General features: G+C 36.4%; 1 protein-coding gene and 1 long non-coding RNA gene across 2 annotated transcripts; one reads left to right on the top strand and one right to left on the bottom strand.

The window, feature by feature from the left end:
* The first annotated feature begins 3 nt into the window (after positions 1-3).
* Positions 4-8,238, top strand: LOC136266788 (uncharacterized). Its single transcript, XR_010706288.1, has 3 exons — positions 4-75; positions 7,899-8,044; positions 8,094-8,238. It is a non-coding gene; the product is annotated as an uncharacterized lncRNA (long non-coding RNA).
* LOC136266443 (uncharacterized) lies at positions 1,507-3,537 on the bottom strand. The gene is made up of 6 exons (XM_066061461.1): positions 3,132-3,537; positions 2,992-3,081; positions 2,802-2,943; positions 2,578-2,634; positions 2,346-2,470; positions 1,507-1,533 (listed from the first exon to the last, which is right to left on the bottom strand). The coding sequence occupies exons 1-6, from the start codon at positions 3,384-3,386 to the stop codon at positions 1,507-1,509; spliced, it is 696 nt and encodes a 231-aa protein (XP_065917533.1). The 5' UTR covers positions 3,387-3,537.
* Positions 8,239-17,504: the final 9,266 nt, after the last annotated feature.

Raw genomic sequence — 17,504 nt, 5'->3', positions numbered from 1 at the left:
AAACTTTGTATTGTGGGTTTTGCTTTAATGCCTTTAGATGGTCAATTGGCAGGTATTTTCCGCTATGAATAAGAGGTAAGTCTTAACTAAAATATTTAGCTCTTGTTTATTTATGTGACTTATAATGATGTTTTCAAAGTGTGATTTTGTTAACAGTATTCAGCAACTCAGCCATCTTGCCAAGCTGGCTGTACCACATGTATGGCCAACAATCTGATAAGTAGACTAGCCATGGCCTATTCACCCAACCATTCTATACCCTCTATTCTAGGTGTGATTACATCATGAAGTGGATTATATCTGCACGGAATATCAGTTTAGTTGCACCCAACTTCACAAAGCTTGTAGCTAACTGCTTTAAGCAAAACAAGACGCAGCACAGAAGAATGCAGTGTTGCACATAACGTTAGCAGTCATGATATAGTTCTAGTCTTTTTCCTGGGCAAGGTTGGATTCAGGCCTGTATCAGATTCAGGATTCAGGCATGAGGCATTGGATTCAGGCATGCAGGGGTGTTCAAGGGGGTTCCTATTTTATAACAGTACTTATATTTTTTTATTTAAAGGTACATTTGACATATGCTTTCTAGTGCTGATTACAAGTAGCTACTTGGCTACAAAGTACTAACTAATGGAAATTTGCTTGAAATAACCCATAAAGGCCATCATCTTGTAGAATGTGGCTACTTTCATGACAATGAATATTAGACATTTCTCAGTGTCTGACCTCGATTGCCTACCAATTCAATTTATAACCCCCCTTTTGAGAATCCTGTGTACGGGCCTGGGATTAACATTAGAGGGTATTGATGACTGATGATATTACAACAGACCTTGATGAAAAAAACCAACTGACATCAAACCCATAATTGTAATCATTCTACTTTTCAGCTAGCATATAGAGGGAAGTTTTTGTAAGATATTAGTTGGTCAGTGTAGATGTAGGTCCCATCCTCCTAGTAGCTATAAAAACCAATAGGAGAAAACAAGCTCAGAGCCTCCGCTTCCTGAATCTGTTCACATAGCTGTGTACAGTCTATTGGCAATCTGCTGTATGGGTAACTTTGATGGATCACTCTTTATCACCAGGTTGCTGTTTACCCTTGCACCTTACACATTTTATTATAATTACCAAGGCAGCTGATCCATTAAATAGTGGTAACTATCAGCGTGTGTTTATTATGTAACTAGCTAGAATATTGTGATGCTAATGGTTGGATCAGCCTTGAAAATCACATGCTAAAAAGTCCTGAAAACACTCCCAGATTCAATATAAATATCCTAAATTTCAAAATTTTCCTAGTTGGGGGCATGCCCCAGACCCCCCTAGTTTGGCATGCTTCGCATGCTAGTGGGCTTCACACACTAATGTTCTTATGACACCAATACTTCTTGAGCTACCTAGCTACCAATATGTATATCCTCTTCCAGCTTAGCCCCTCCCTTTGGAAAATTCTGGATCCGCCCCTGCCATGTAACTGGGTAACTCCCAGCCAAATTTCACTATTTACCGAGTAACAGAAAAGTAACCAGCCTAAAAAGTTGTAAGTTGTATACCATGCACATGAGAGTAGAATGGATTTGACAAGTTGCATCAAATTTGGTAACCATGTAAATGGGTAACTCCTAGCCAAATTTCAGCATTTACAGAGTAACACAAATGTAACCAGCCGATATAAAATGCAAGTTGTATATCATGCACGTTAGATTAGAATAGATTTGAGAAGTGGATAATATGTAACTGGGTAACTCTCAACCAAATTTCACCATTAATTTTATAGAGAAACAGAAAAGTAACAAGCCAAACTATAGATATAAGTTGTATACCATGTACGTCAGAACAGAATAGGTTTAATAAGTAGTATCATATGTGGTAACCATGTAACTGGGTAACTTCCAATCAAATTTCTACTTTTTATATCTTTAAAGTTTAATTTGATCATAAGAACCCCATAATTTGTACCACTTGTGTATACTCAGACTTATTATAGCATATACAGAGCAGGAGATGTAATACATTAAGCCTATGTGAGTATTTTCAGGCTATAAGGCTGACGTTGTTAGGCTGTGTAATATATATATGCAGCAGCAGTTAAGTTAAAACTCACACTAAACTTATCTACATACGTTATAAACAGTTCAACTATTCATTTATTATTATTAATTTCACAAGATTGGATTGTGCAGGGATAAAAGAGCATTAAATCACACAAAATATTGCATCAGTTTAATTCAGATTAATTATTATTCATTGCAGTTATTGCAAAAAAAAACTTTGGGTAAATTCTTGACCATAAGATTGATACAAAATAAATGTATCCATTTCTTGCACTTTTGGCATTTCACCCAGTCGATTTTTTTGGCTGTTGAATTGGAAATAATACAAGTTGTTGCACCACATGTATCTGGAACCAGGGTAGGCTTTATCAAACTTTTGCTTGATTGTTTGGCTGACACAAGAGGAACACGTTCTACAAGGAAAGTGTGCACATTATGCAATCTAGTGATAGTTATTATATTAAATGTACCAACATGATTATTACAAATAAAGCTACTAATATTGGCGATGCAAACTTACCTTTTCTTATAATAGTTCTATTTCTTGGGGAGTTAATGACCCTCTTTCTCAATGTACCTGTTAATATAAATATAGCTATGAATTAGTGATTAGAATAATCAGTGTGTCTGTTACAACCTGGGTGAACTGTATGCTAACTGATATTTGCAAGAATGTACACTTTAATTTCATTGCAGCAATCACAAATCTGGTGTATCAACCACCTACAAACTATGCATACAAACCTTTGTAGTGAGGCTTCACAAACGTCTTAAGTTTGTAAGACCTCTGACACTTCTTTACGAATTTTTCATATAAAATTTTGTCATAATCATCGTTGTCACTAAAGATGCTTGATTCCGAAGGTGGTGCAGTACCATGAGTCTCCTGAAAAAGGCTATTGTCATCATTTCTTACTGAATATTTCATATAAACCTTGTCACAATCATCGCTGTCACTGAAGATGCATTTTTCTGAAGGTGATGCAGTACTCTGACCCTCCTGAAAAAGGCTATTGTCATCATTCTAAAAAAATACTTATTTTGTAGGTCCTATTGTATAAAATTAACACATACTGGTTGCTCCTGAGTATCTTCGATGCTAGCAGATAAAGAAACATTATCAAAATTGGTGCTGCTGCTAAACTCTGATTCATCTTCAGTATCTGCATTACTCAAAGTCCTAGTTGGCTGACAATTGCTTTCAGAGCCATTCTCATTTGTAGACCCAAGTGCATCGTTTTCTAATTCAGGTAGCTGTTGATCGTCATCTGTTGTAGTTCCCAAATCTATATATAAAGTGAAAATATTACATAATATAAAGAAGCCCATACTGGGAATATTATGTGATCAAAATGTAAACAACTTAAGTGTTAGCTTTATGCATACAGACTTTTGGTACTTTATGCCTTGGTGCACTACATATGTCAGTGTGCTCTATTAATATGCAAAACAAATGTATAGCTACATCTGGAGGAAGCAGCACTTGACACTACAGCTGTAGATGTTGGGTTCTCAGTGTGGTCCGACTGAAGTGGAACGGTGCATAACAAAATGCTACACATCAATTCCACCATTGATATAACTTTGTGAAATACTCTGTTGGCAAAACGCATACTGTTGATACAGATAACAATGCATATGTGTAATAGAGATGGGCTCTATGGTATAATCTGTAAGTACAGGTAGCTGAATAATGCGGTAGTGACAAAATATTAGTAAGCAATACCAATGGAAGAATACAAGTTAGCAGCCACTTGAACATGTGCAGTGGATTAAATGTGACACAGCACTTGTGGTTGCAGTATAAAATGAACTTCCAGGGGGGTATAGAGGTGCAACCCCCAAAAGCTGTAAAAATCTTGCAATTGAATGGCTTGAAAATGGCTTAAAATGATGCTGATACCATTAAAAGTTAAACCAAACAATGCCAATCTATGCTACAATTTGCCCAACATTTCTACAAGTTGCAAAAATCAACAGGGGGCCTTGCCCCCATACGTCCCCATAGAGCCGCCTATGAACCTGACCTTACCACTAACTGAGGTTGCCTAATATGCATAACAATATCTTTCACCATCTGTATGAAGATAAGTTTATATTGAGTTCATTCAAAGTTGGCTTGGGTTGGTCCTGTTTCTCCAGGGTGGCCTGCTTTGCAGCCTCCAACCAATGACCTTAAATCACCATAAAACTACCTTCATAAAACTATTGTGCTTGATAATCAATCACAGTAATAAGTAATTTGGGACCACTGAATGGTGACGGGATAAATATACACACATAACATAGGGGGATCAAACTGGATAGTAACTGGATTTCTGACCAGAAACGTGTTCCAACAAAGCTTCATTAATATTGTGGAGTCTGTGGACAGAACACTATTTTACCCCATACACGATTGTGCAGTTTTTCATGCCAGATAATTTAAATCAATTGAACGGGTGTATCTGCAGTGTAAATATGTATCTATGCACATGTGCAGATACTAGCTGTATCAGTGCTTTTCCGTCACTGAGCTGTGTCAGCTGTCACAGTATGGGTTTTTAATACGTTAAATAAATTCTACTTACACAGTTGACTCCAACGACTCAAGATGTCAGTTCTGATACTAGTATGTGGAATCAGGAAGGACTTGCTTGCTTTTCCTAGATATTTCACCTGAAAGTTTATCAACCCTCCAGCTTGTATTATGGCATCATTTATCTGTCTATCTGTAAGGCCAACAATCATCTTCCGTGCTGAAGCCATGTGTATAGCTGCACAATTTCCTGTAACCTTTGTTGTTATCACATCAGTTCTTAAAATCTGCTGAATCTACAGTTGAAAATTTAACCTTCAAGTCAAAGTAACAGCATTAGATATATATTCTATCAAACTGATGTATGAGCCACATAACAGTTATTACTGGTTTAGCATTTTATTGTACTGAATCAGACTACATACGGGAATATCAGAAACATAATAAAATTACAAAAAGAAGGAATTTATATTGAACCATTGATCTAAAAGTATAGGTTAGATATGCCTGTAGCTCTAAATTGAAAGCCAATAGCCATGGCTATACATGAAGTGAGAATTAAATATCCACCACATAATATATATTGCATGAATGGATGGTATTCCTTAGGATTTTTCTATGATTCTTAGCAAGCATAATTTTTCATACGGTTGGTCTGTCTTATACAACCCGATATTATAACTGGCATAGGTACAGTTCATTTTTGGTTAAGTTTGTGTACAAACAAAGAGTATGAGAAATAATATAATCAAAGTTGTATCTGTGAAAATAACATGTTTCTTTTGATAGTTGCTATAAGGAAACTATTACGTACTATCTTGGTCTGACTGTGTGAGAAAACTATGATCAAAAAGGAAAAGGAGTTATGATACTTGGACTGTACAAATAGCATGCAACATGTCAAATGGCAACTGTTATGTTAATGTGTGCATTAAAGTGGAAACTGTAGTAGTTTGTAGATCCGTAAAAAAGTTAGCTTTTGATTTTCAAGGCAACAGAGAAACTAAGGGAATCCAAATTGAGTTGAAAAAAGTGTCATGTGCTGTTTTATTAATTGGAATATAGGATATATTATAATTTGATATCATTCAAAATACTAGCATAAATTTTATACTTAATTGAATGTTTTAACTTGCACTTTTCTTAAAAATTCTGTCAACTATTAGCTATAAACTTAGCTGTAATGCAAGCCGTTGATCATACCTTCTCTGTGGTCATACTCTCCATACCACTGGTTACTTCTGAAAGAATTGAGTAAAAGTTCTCTCCACCAGGCTGATGTAGTTTAACAATGATCGGGGCCCATTTTTCTTTAAAGAAACTCTCCACCTCCTTATATTCCACTACTTTTCCAGACATCCGGCACAACTATGTGTGTAACATAGACATAATTTTAAATACCCAACAAGCATTTCTTTGTCTTACCAGTTTCATCATCATTACAATCATTGCATAACCCTTGACTACTCGGTAGGATAGACCATGCAATTGACTGCTAACAAAAGGAATGATCTGCTCTTCAAGCTCCTTGGTTGCATTTTCAGACATGGATTTCTGACCCAAAGCAATGAATTCTCCTATGCAAGAAGATGCATTGTTAAGCACATCTCTAAGCTTCACTTCCAATTCATGCTTTTCAGATTTAGTCAAATCATTGTCCGGTGGAAAAAATGGGACATGGATAATTCTCTGAGTATTCCTGAAATACAGTAACACGGCACATTGAACATTAGCATAAATAAAATGTTACTCTTCACCTTTCAGAGTTGTAAAATGCTTCATTGGAGGTAACAATAATAGATGTTTTAGGTTTGACTGATCCACTTCCTAAAGTTCTCTTTGAAAACCCGTTAAATAATTCAACAGATATTTCTTCGATTTTCAATTTGCTTTGAACATCATCAAGCCCTGTATAGTAGTTGTAAATAAATCAAAATTACAACTTGGAAGCCTTATGATATTTGAATAACACCATTTAGAGTATTTACAGGTTTTATTTATTTATTCATTACGGGATAACAGCACAAAATGCTGAAGGTTCGTAGAACCCTACAGCCTGTGTGAAGACAATACATTTATTTTTTGAGATCGTAGTTGGAGCATCCAGGTTAATCCGACTCTTAGTTTTCAGTAATTTTTGCTTTATTTCAATATTTGCAGTAAAGTGAAAGTGATAGGTGTCAATGGGACAATGCATCAATGAATTGGATTGTTTCTCTGAGTCATGCCCTTGATGTTGTAAATCAAAGCATTACATTGAATGATCACAACTTGTTGCATTGTCCGTGCAGTAGTACACTTATTTTCTACAAGTACAATATGAACTGGTGATAACCCTGATACTCAAAGATGTGACAAGTGAAGTGATACGCCTTATTGTGACATACCAATTGGCGTTGTTCCTAAGGCAGTCTGAATAAGCAAGGACGATGAAGAAGTTTTATGGCTGTTGATGTTTCTATTCAATCCTCCATAGATACTCAAGGCAATTCGCAATGCCGTTGTTTTACCTAACAGAGAATTTCAAAATATTAGTGGCTTAGCAAATATTAAATCTGTACCAGTTCCACAGGAAGTACTATAGCACAGTATTAGTGGACACGTGTCTTGCTACTCGCAGATCAATTCATAATGAAATAATGTAACACTACCAGCAATGGTAGCAAAACAACTTAAAAAGTTGTTTTGTAAACACTCCTTTGATGCTCGCAATAAATATTTAAATGGTCTGAGTGACAGAGGAAGTTCTATTTCAGCTGGAATTAGATATTGGTCAATATCAGGTAGTGGTTTGTATCCAGGCACCCTGCAGAATGAAATATAATTAGCATTTATGTCAGTACATAATTAGTGAAAGGGTCTCTCCCTTTAGCATGAGACCATGAAAATTCAAAAACAAAATTCCAGAAAACCCCATATAGTGATGTTAGCATTAATCAATGTGCAACAATTTAAATTGTGTATTGGTCATGACCAATGTCAAAAAATCTGTTCCTGTTTTTTGAAAGGTTTTTGACCACCCAATCTGTTGTTTTTTTTTTGCAGGGAAACAATGCCACTATTTTGATATAAACAAATGTCAAATGTCAATACAACAATCATATTCAGTGTTGGTCACTGTAAAGCCAAAGCAATAACAATAACAAATAGTAAAAGTTTATTTAAATTGAAGGAATCAACAGAAAAGGTGACAAGTGCCGCTCAATAACTATTCACTGAGGTAATTGTGTAGAAGGCATTAAAATAACTACCCTTAATTTCAAAAACTTGCTGTGTAACTTCATTCTCATGCCTAAAAGAATCGATCTTTTTCATTTTTACAGATGAGGTGCATTTAAATTTCACATGCCTCCTTTTCTGCGAACCTCTTCAATAATTATTGCTTCCTACAAACAGTACTATCCAAGTGAACAGTGAAAATCATATAACAAATATACTACTTTGAAACAGATACATCCACTCCAGTGAGGTAACTACAAATTTAACCATTTCATTGTATGCATTATGATATCCTCTAGCTATATGAAATGGCTGAGTTTCCCATGAGAGTGACATAATAGGAGGAGTTGACGCCATCTACCTCAAGAACTTGTAAATTATACATTAGATTACAGTACTGATTTGTGGTAGCTTTTTATCTTAAAAATCTTTTTTTTTTGTATGAAACCCTATAAAGAGCAGTATAGGATTGTGATGAAGTGTTGAGAGGTACAGGGTGCACATGCCTTTATCACACAATTTAATCCTATACCTGTTTATCTTAGTAAGTAATTACAATAATATATATTTCTCAGGAAAGTATATAGTAAGATTTTTATGAAGCTATATAGTAAGCTTTTGTTTAAGTCTATAAACTGGTTAAAGATAGATTATATTATAAGTGCATGTCTATTTTTTACTTCAAAGTGCCAGAGCAAGTAATTGTATATGTCCTTACCAAATATAACATTGCTGATCCTTTTCAATCAGAGTTCCATTTGTGTCAATTTGTGTGTCTGGATTAAAAACCCATGTTGTAGAACCTGGTTGTCGCCCTATACAAGTAACATTTTTTTTCTTTCTGAAACCTTCCTGGAGACTGCAAAATTCCTCAGCCATGTCAAAAATAAATTGAGACCATAGCTGGTCTGAAATTTTTGACCTCCGTATGTCTGGATGGACTGCACTTGCAGCTTTACAAAATCTGCTTAGAGATAAGGCATCCTCATTCGAAATGACACAATTCCTATGAAATATGTAACATTATGACTATACATTAATTGACTCTATTTTTGAAAAAAAAAATATACAGCCTCATAAGATGCATAATAATATGTGTATAGATTAAAATAAAATGTACTACAGCTATAGCTGGCCAATAGATGCTTAGACTTTTGGGCCAGGACAAGCCGAGGGCGTAAACAGGCTTTGGTTCCATGATGCCAGGGCCTTACTGTAACTTGGAAGACAAAATGGTAGCTATAACCAGATATCTTATACCGAGTTACCTATACTAAATGCATGGCTTTGTACGCTTATTTCTAACACACTCTCTTCTCTGAGTCCTTTTTGATTGCTCTATTAGAGTATCTTGTTCTGCCTGTCCTATTAAGCATCTGAAATTGTCGATGCTCGTATGTCTAGTGTTTAGGACTAGTTATATACTAGCATAAGTCTGCAGGTGTGCTTTAGCCGTTAGCTAATTCAGTAAAACAATTAGTTTCTGAATCATGGCAGTGGCTTCATGTACATTAAACATGTGATGTAGCTAGCTACAGGGCCGGTGTAAAGCTATAGCGGGTACAATCTATCCTGTATACCATTCCATACAGTACAGCTAGCTATAGACCATATCAAATTACGCTAACCTCTTTATTCCATTGTCTGTCCTTATTAAAAACTCGAATCCTCTAAACGGCGCTACGGCGGGATCCTCGTCTGTTTGCACACTCGAAACAATCTTTACAGAAAAATTGGTTCTTTTTTGCCATCGCTGATCTGTTCCGGCGACACCTATATATTGGCATGCAAATGAAGTGAATAGTGACTACAGTGTAGCTACATTTACATCTAGACTATTAAATCATGTGACAGTGCTGAGGACAATGCTCTTACCTATCACTTGATGCTTCACGACGACCTTATCTTTCAGTGCTTTTCTAGCAGAATCATCAGCCATCTCGCTCAAGCACTAGAGATAGTCTATAGTTAGCGCTCGATAGTTAGCTAATTATAATGTAGATGACCGGAAGTCACTTTCTCTAGAATCAAGATTTCATTATATCCGGCTCTCACGTGATAACCTACTAGTCTAGACAAGCAGAGCTTTTGAAATGGCGACGCGCGCAAAGAAATCTGGACCTGGACCTGGGCCCAGTAAGAAGCGAAAGATGTTAGACCGACTAAATAAATTAGTGGAAGAAGATGGTAAGAATCGTAGAAGTGTCGATTCTTGTTTCATGTCACTACTGACCGTTTAGGTGGAGAAAAGCCTGAGCCAACTAAGCATGTTCCTAAGGGAGGCAGCAAATCTAAAGTACAGGGCAGTGGCGTGGATATATACAGCGTGGATAATAATGAGGGTAAACTGTGTGTATTAGCTAGTATAGAAAGTGATGGTTTGCAGTAATAACTGTAGAGAGAAGGGTACTGGCGATTCTAGACCTAATATCATAAGTAGCTAGCTAATAGGTATAGTCTACTAACCCCAGGTAGCTACATTTGGGGTTGGTATATCTATGCTGACATACAGGGGGCACAGCATGAGTATTGATGCATAACTGTTCTATAAAATGTAATTTCAAAATGGTCTGGTTGTGCAACACCCACAAACTTTAGAAGTTTGGCCGGAATTGCTTGAAAATTGGGCTTAAAATTGATACTAAAATCATTTAAAATGAACAATGCCAATCTATGCTGTTTATTATTATAGGTAGTTAGTGATCATTTCATTACTGTATTTACTTTGCACCTTGAATAGCATCATTGCACCTGAGTGCTCTCACAATATAATTATCAGCGTTGTTAGTGGGTCGGGTCATCCGGAGTATCTGGGTCACTTGGGTCGCATTTTGTCCGGGTCAAGTGGGTCACATCCACTTTATTGGATATCTGGGTCTGACCCGGATGAGATAACGTGCGATTAAAAATTTTATATTTACACTGCGTTTTGTTATTCCCGGATGTACGTAAAGCCACGCCCACTTTATGGAATAACATGCTACTCACTGCATGGAACCACACCAACTTGTTGTGTTTCTGCTGTAGGTATTAAAATGGGTAACTGTACCTGCATATTAGCTGACATGGAGCCACACCCACTAATCAGAGCACTTATCCATCTTTTGTCTTCTGGCATCTATATTACGTATATACTACGCACTAGTATAATAATATCCAAGCTATCAGCTGCAAATGGTACTATACTGGAAAACTGTACATGGACCTTCAAAATTTGGCTTCTGACACCCGCATCTGCATTAATTAATCTGGGTCACATCCAGATTGCTATTTGGGTCAGTGGGTCATGTGGGTAAGCAGTAGTGACCACTTACAACACTGATAATTATCATGTTTTCAACTATAGCTAAGGGTTGGAATCATTTTTTGAGTGTCAAGTGGTGGTGGATTTTCAATAGTCGCTGCATCAATTTTGACTACTATAAGATAGTAGTAGCTGCACCAAGTAAATACGGTATGTCTAAAATTTTCTCTGTAATGCCTTGAGTCTGTTCTTTGATTTCTGGTTGCAAATTACAAAAAATGGCAGCTCTGGTACACCATACACTACACCCTTGGTGTCATATATTCACTTATTATGACATTCATACAACTTGACATAAGGCCACTACAAGTAGAAATCCTGTTTCTAGTCCCCCCCCCCCCCCCCCCCACATCAGTTACTAGTTTAGATTGAATTTGGCCATTATTTGTATTGCACAAGCATAATTTCAGTTATTGCACAACATACAATGTGTAGAGTTCTTTCAGGTTAGTTTAACTTTTGTTGGTAGAGTATAATATGCTTGCAGGGGTGGTTCCAGGAGGATTTCTGGGGAAACTGATGAAGCAAAACTGTAATAGAACAATCATTGCACTAAACCACATTCATGCACTATATTAGTAGTTGATAAGTAAGTATTGAAAGCAATAAGAAATAGAAGCTGAAAGAGGACAGTGCAGCACCCTGAAAATTTTTGAAAACATTTCTTAGGTTTCAACTTCACAAAAGGTTGGAATAAAAACTGGTCACATCATCAAAATTTTAGGGAGCCAAGTATGCTTTGTGTCACTGCATAGCTATGTGCTAAGTTCTTTTTTTATGTGAATAGTTGCAATATTTTAATTTCTGAGCAAAGGAGTCTCAATGTGGTAGGGCATAGCATATGAAGAAGCATTGAGCGTATCCATCTCCCACTAATATTGACAAGTATCATAAACTCAGCAATGTTGTACATTCCAAAACCAGGCGTGACACTAAAGAGGCTGTGATGTTGTCACAGTTAAACTCATCACACCGTAAGCAGTTTAGGGCATGGGTGAATTCTGTTAAACGTCACCGATCTCCTTTGCCTCCAATCTTGGATAGCTCAGGAGAGGTGATCTCCGACAATTCTATTAGAGCTGAGATATTTAATCATCACTTCTACTCTGTTTTTACTAAGGAAGATTGTTCCAACTTATATAGATGATCTAAAATGTTCTCAAAATGTTTCACCATCTGTTATTGACTGTATTCATTTACCCCTAAAGATGTGCATCAAGTTTTTGTAATCTGGGAAGCACCCTGGTGCAGATCTTGAGCCTTTTGGTGAAACCCTGTCTTTGACAAATCAGATTAAAAATGAAGTAATTAAAATATCCATTTTTGAAAAAAATAATGACATCAAAGGAAAAAGTGACATTTTTGTGGTTAGACCTTTTTCCTTTGAGCAATTATAATAAAGTATATATATATCACCTAAAAGAGAATTTAATGAGCATTCCAAAAAATCAAAACAGAAAGGTGCTGTGACAATAGCTGACAACGTTATGGCCATTTTATTGAATATGTGTAGACCAAAGTGATATTTTAAGAATAAACTTTAAGCAGTTATATCTTAAAGGGAGATCCATATAATGGGCCAAAGTTTGGTGTGAGAAGGGTCCATATCTGTGTCAAATTTCATGAAAATCCAAGAGGGGCTACCCAGCTGTGTTATGGGGACCTGCAGGGGAGTGCTGGGAAGCAAATGTTCAACTGCCTTTGTCTTATTTATCAGTATGGGGCTGTTGTGGAACTTTGGGTTCCGCAGTTCTCTCCTGATTCCATGAGACCTGGATAGTCCTCCTGAGGGTTACTAGTCCTGCCCTAGAAGGTTTGCCTGTACAGACTCAAGTGCTTGAGTGCTTGGTGCACAGGTATCCCAGCACTGGTTCACAGGACAGCAATAGCTGTATTTTGCACAGCTGCTGTAGGCTTTGCTTTTGTTTAAAGGTATATTTTGTTATCTTATCACCATTATATATCTAAAAACTGTTTGCTTAAATCTGTCTAGTGGCTAACTTGCTTGATAAATAATGGTATATGGTCATGACAAAATAATGACATAATGGCTAAGCCCTTCCACCTGAATCCAATTTTTGATTCAGCCAGGACCAGAAACAGGAAAACCACTTGGAATGGCCTAATAGTTGTTCACATGCACTGTATATAACAACAACAGCCACATAACAACAACAACATTATGTTAAATATAACAACAACATTATGTTAAAGCTGGGTTTTGTCAAATTTGGTCACATAATTATCGATAAAATACACCTAGATGAAACAGATACAACTAGCCCATAACATTCATGGACTGTCCAGCGCACTAGTGAAATCATATGGTGCTTATACAATGTTACTTTATTACAGAAACATCACATTGGTGACTTGCTTTCAGGTATCGGTATACAGTACATCTAGGGAATGTCTAAGCAATCCTTTCAACCTTGAGAGTGGTTCGCATTGTCAGTAGTGGAACTTCAAGCCTGTTCAAATATTTACATACATTGTCTTGATGATTGCTGTGAACCAACTATCAAAATTAATTTGATTCACTTATTAATGTATGTAATCTTAGTCACTTTGCTTGCACACTGAAGGACTTAGATGATCCATAATTATGCATTTTGTACTTTTTAGATTCAATGGAAACATATACACTAGAATATTTTATGTCTCGACTTGGGAACCCAAACTATTTGCTTTTCTTTAAACTGCTATCTCATATCCCAAAAAACTTCAAAAGTCGCCGAATATACATTATAAGGTTAGTGTTATTTAAAATTAAGTGTAATTATTATCATGCTATAATATTAATGAATGTACACATGAAATAATTATAGTTTTAGTGCAATGTGATAAATCTGAATACATGCATACATGTCTGTATATCACAATCAATATACTTTGTCATGTAATAGTCTCTTATATAGCAAATTGCATAAAGAGCATGGGTTGTTTCTAAACCAATTATTCAATTGTTTGATGCCATTCATATGATGGTACCAGTATAGTGGTGTGTGTATGGATTGTTGGTTTATAGTTTGGTTATTAAGTGTACATTAATTATATTAGAAATATATCGTGTATTTTTAGAAACATTCTGTCATCCAATGCAGACAAGACGGTTGTACCAAGTGTAGAAGAGTTGACAAGTTTATCTGTCATTGCTGAAGAATACATGTGCAGAAATAAAAAATTTGTGGAAGTTCTTGGTCCCATTGAGCAATCGGTTTTATGGAAAACAACATTCTTAGAAGGCTCTGCCCATAATATTTACTTATCACCACCAGTTGATAATTGTCTAACGTGTGGTTCATCATTACAAGCCCATCATTTGCCTACCAGTGTTATTTGTTATACCTGGTCAGGACCACTACCAGCCTCTAAGCTTACATTACGATGTGATCATTGTAGCATAAATTACCGATATGAGCAATACGGAAATTCTACAAATGGGTATAGATACTACAGTGAATCACGTCCTTTTGTCCACTGCTCACAAGTAGCCTATATGGATCGATTCTGTTGTGCACATATGGGTGCTGCTGCGTAAGTTATAGTTGAAGTAGTATTTACAAATGTTGTGAAGTAAACATGCACATACAGTAGTCTATACATTGTGAACATTGACATGTTTGTAGTTTACTGACTACAGTAGGCTTCACTAAAACAGGCACTGAACAATAGTTCAAGCTTTGTGTGCATAGCCATTGTGATGTTAGTTTAAACTTGTCTAATTTTAATTATTGGTAATTAGTACAACACTATAGTCATGCAATTGACTTTAGACCTAACATTTACTCATAACTGCAGCACTGTTTCTGCATGTATGTGAACCTTTCACGTTTGCTCCTCTAACATTTATATATCCTTGTGCTACTATAGCATTCAAAAGCTGTCATTAAATTCCCCTATGAATTTAAGCTTCCCTAGGGAAAAGCAGTATTTAGTATATGGTAAATTGCAAATTAAATCGTGTATTTGTGGCTATTGCTACTGTATTTGCAATCAAACATACATAATAGAGATAAGATTGATCACTTGTGTCAATAAAGTAATTTAAATTTCTACAGTTGCTGTATATATTTAGATTTGATATATATGTAGCACCATATACCATTTAATGTTATTGTCACACAGCCATCATGGATGGAATAGTTTTGAATCTATTGCGGAGATTTATAATGAATCTATGAGAGACTCTCAGAATCATAATTACATCAACATGGTAGATTTTAGTCGATCTTATCCAATTACTTTGGAGGAAGGTAACTATGTCCTGCATAGACTGTATTATGCTTTTTCCACTCTGCATACAGTACGTATGTGCTTAATTATACACTATAGTATATATGTACTGTATACTATATATACATACCATGGGCTCGAGTGCTTTGCCTCATATATAAGCACAAGCCTGAGGGCAAGTGCGTATATATCAGGCAAAGCACAAGTGCCCGTATACCGTATATACTTGGTTAAATGCCACGACTACTATTAGCCTTATGTTAAAAATCAGTGCGGCTACTTTTCAATGGCAGCGTTTATTGTACTTACAGCACTTTTACGTGCGGCTACCAATCAGTCTATACAACACGTAAGTAGGTTTGCTTAGCACACTACACTACCTGTAGTTTAAAAGCAACACTGTAACTTCATTTTCTATTAGAAACTGCGATTATACATGGAACCTGAATAAAAGACGCGGTGTTTATTCAAGGGCGGCGTTTATTATCAAACTGGTGACCTATGTTGCGGCGACTATTCAAATGCGGTGACTATTTGAAGTACGGCGTTTAACCAAGTAAATACGGTAACTAATATGTACCACTTTGGTAACTCATATGCAAGTGTGCGTAGGAACTAATAAAAAGTTTCACGAGTATCAAACAGTACAACAATGTTATCAAACAGTACGATAGTACTGTTTAAGTAGGGATCGCAGTGGATTTGGTACGTGCCCTAGATTTCATCCCCTTAAAAATTATCCTAGAAACATTTCATGCACCAAATAAACATTTCACTAAAGACTCTTCATGTTTCTAACTTTATTTTAAACGTTATATATCAGAAAATACCCATAAAAGTGCTGAAATTCTATTTCTAAAAAAAAGCTAAAATAGAATTTTTGTCTGCCTGCCTGACCACAGTCGCAAGCCTACAGGCCAAATGAAGCAGCGCATGATCAAGATTGTTTGCCACAATATTTAACTCGCTGCCGGGATGTGCCTTTTCAGGTTCCAACAAGTGTCTGCCTTTTGTGCTTTACCTTTCCTTTTATCTCCAAATACGAATCGTCTTCTTCTTCTCCACTCACGGAGACAGTATTATTTCATATCGACACTTTCTTTAGAGCAGCCGTATTCGGATGTCACAATACTAATAGCTGATTCCATACTGTAGGAGCAAGTACGTAGATGCTTGTAGCTACACTTACAAAATGATCAAACAGCCTAATGGCTATAGCTAAACAAAGTAGGCGCAATAATAACACACTGTCATGCCCTTATCAATCAGAGCAAATGTTCGTACTTAACTAGTTGTGGACCACGCCCATGGTATATGCTCACAAGATTGTATAAGGCAAGCAATATGACCATGTATGCTGTAGGGTATGAGTGGTGCTGACATTTGATCTTTTACTTAATAATGTATTATAGGTACATGGTCCTGCACGTAGGGCAGGTACCAATGCTAGTATGTAATAAATGAACTTGAGATCCTGTTCCCTATCACAAAATGCTCTATATTTCATAAGAATGGAACAATATGTGACGTGGTCTGGGGAAAAGGCTCTCATCGTCTATTTAAAGCATTGTGAAATGATGGTTTGAAGTATTCAGAGTGTTATAGCTAGCTAATGGTTGAAGCTAAGCTAACAATAAAAATATTTTACAACAATTTCTTACCTCTTAGACCATCCATTGTAGAAACAGCATTCTTAAAAGTTTTCCACCATTTTAGATAGCTGTAAAACCAAGATTGGCTTTATCAGGCGAGCTTCAGTTAAGGGTGGTGGGCAGTGGTGGCATGAAGCATGTCAAAAAATTTAATATCATCCCATAGATATGAATTTGGCCAAGTTATAAGCCATTCAAGACAAAATAAAACTGACCAAAAACGCCGTTAAATTACAGCACAGCTCTTTATTCAGTGCCACAGAGCTGTACAGCCTCACAAAACCACCTGCTGGTTAGCCAGTGCTTCATCAAGGCCACAGACCCATCATATGGATTGCCACAGCACCCACTAAAAGCAGCCAGTACTGGATCCTTGCTGGTGATCACTGTACAATTTGATAGTTTAGTGATGTAGTTTTGTGTTTGTGGCAAAAAATAAAGTGTCTTGAGATAGGCAATAAGACCCATTTCCCAGACTGGATCACATATTATGAACTTGCATTACATAGACACAAAAC

Source organism: Dysidea avara, chromosome 9, assembly GCF_963678975.1.
Source record: "Dysidea avara chromosome 9, odDysAvar1.4, whole genome shotgun sequence".
Taxonomy (NCBI): Eukaryota; Metazoa; Porifera; class Demospongiae; order Dictyoceratida; family Dysideidae; genus Dysidea; species Dysidea avara.
This window is presented reverse-complemented; position numbering and strand designations above follow the sequence as displayed.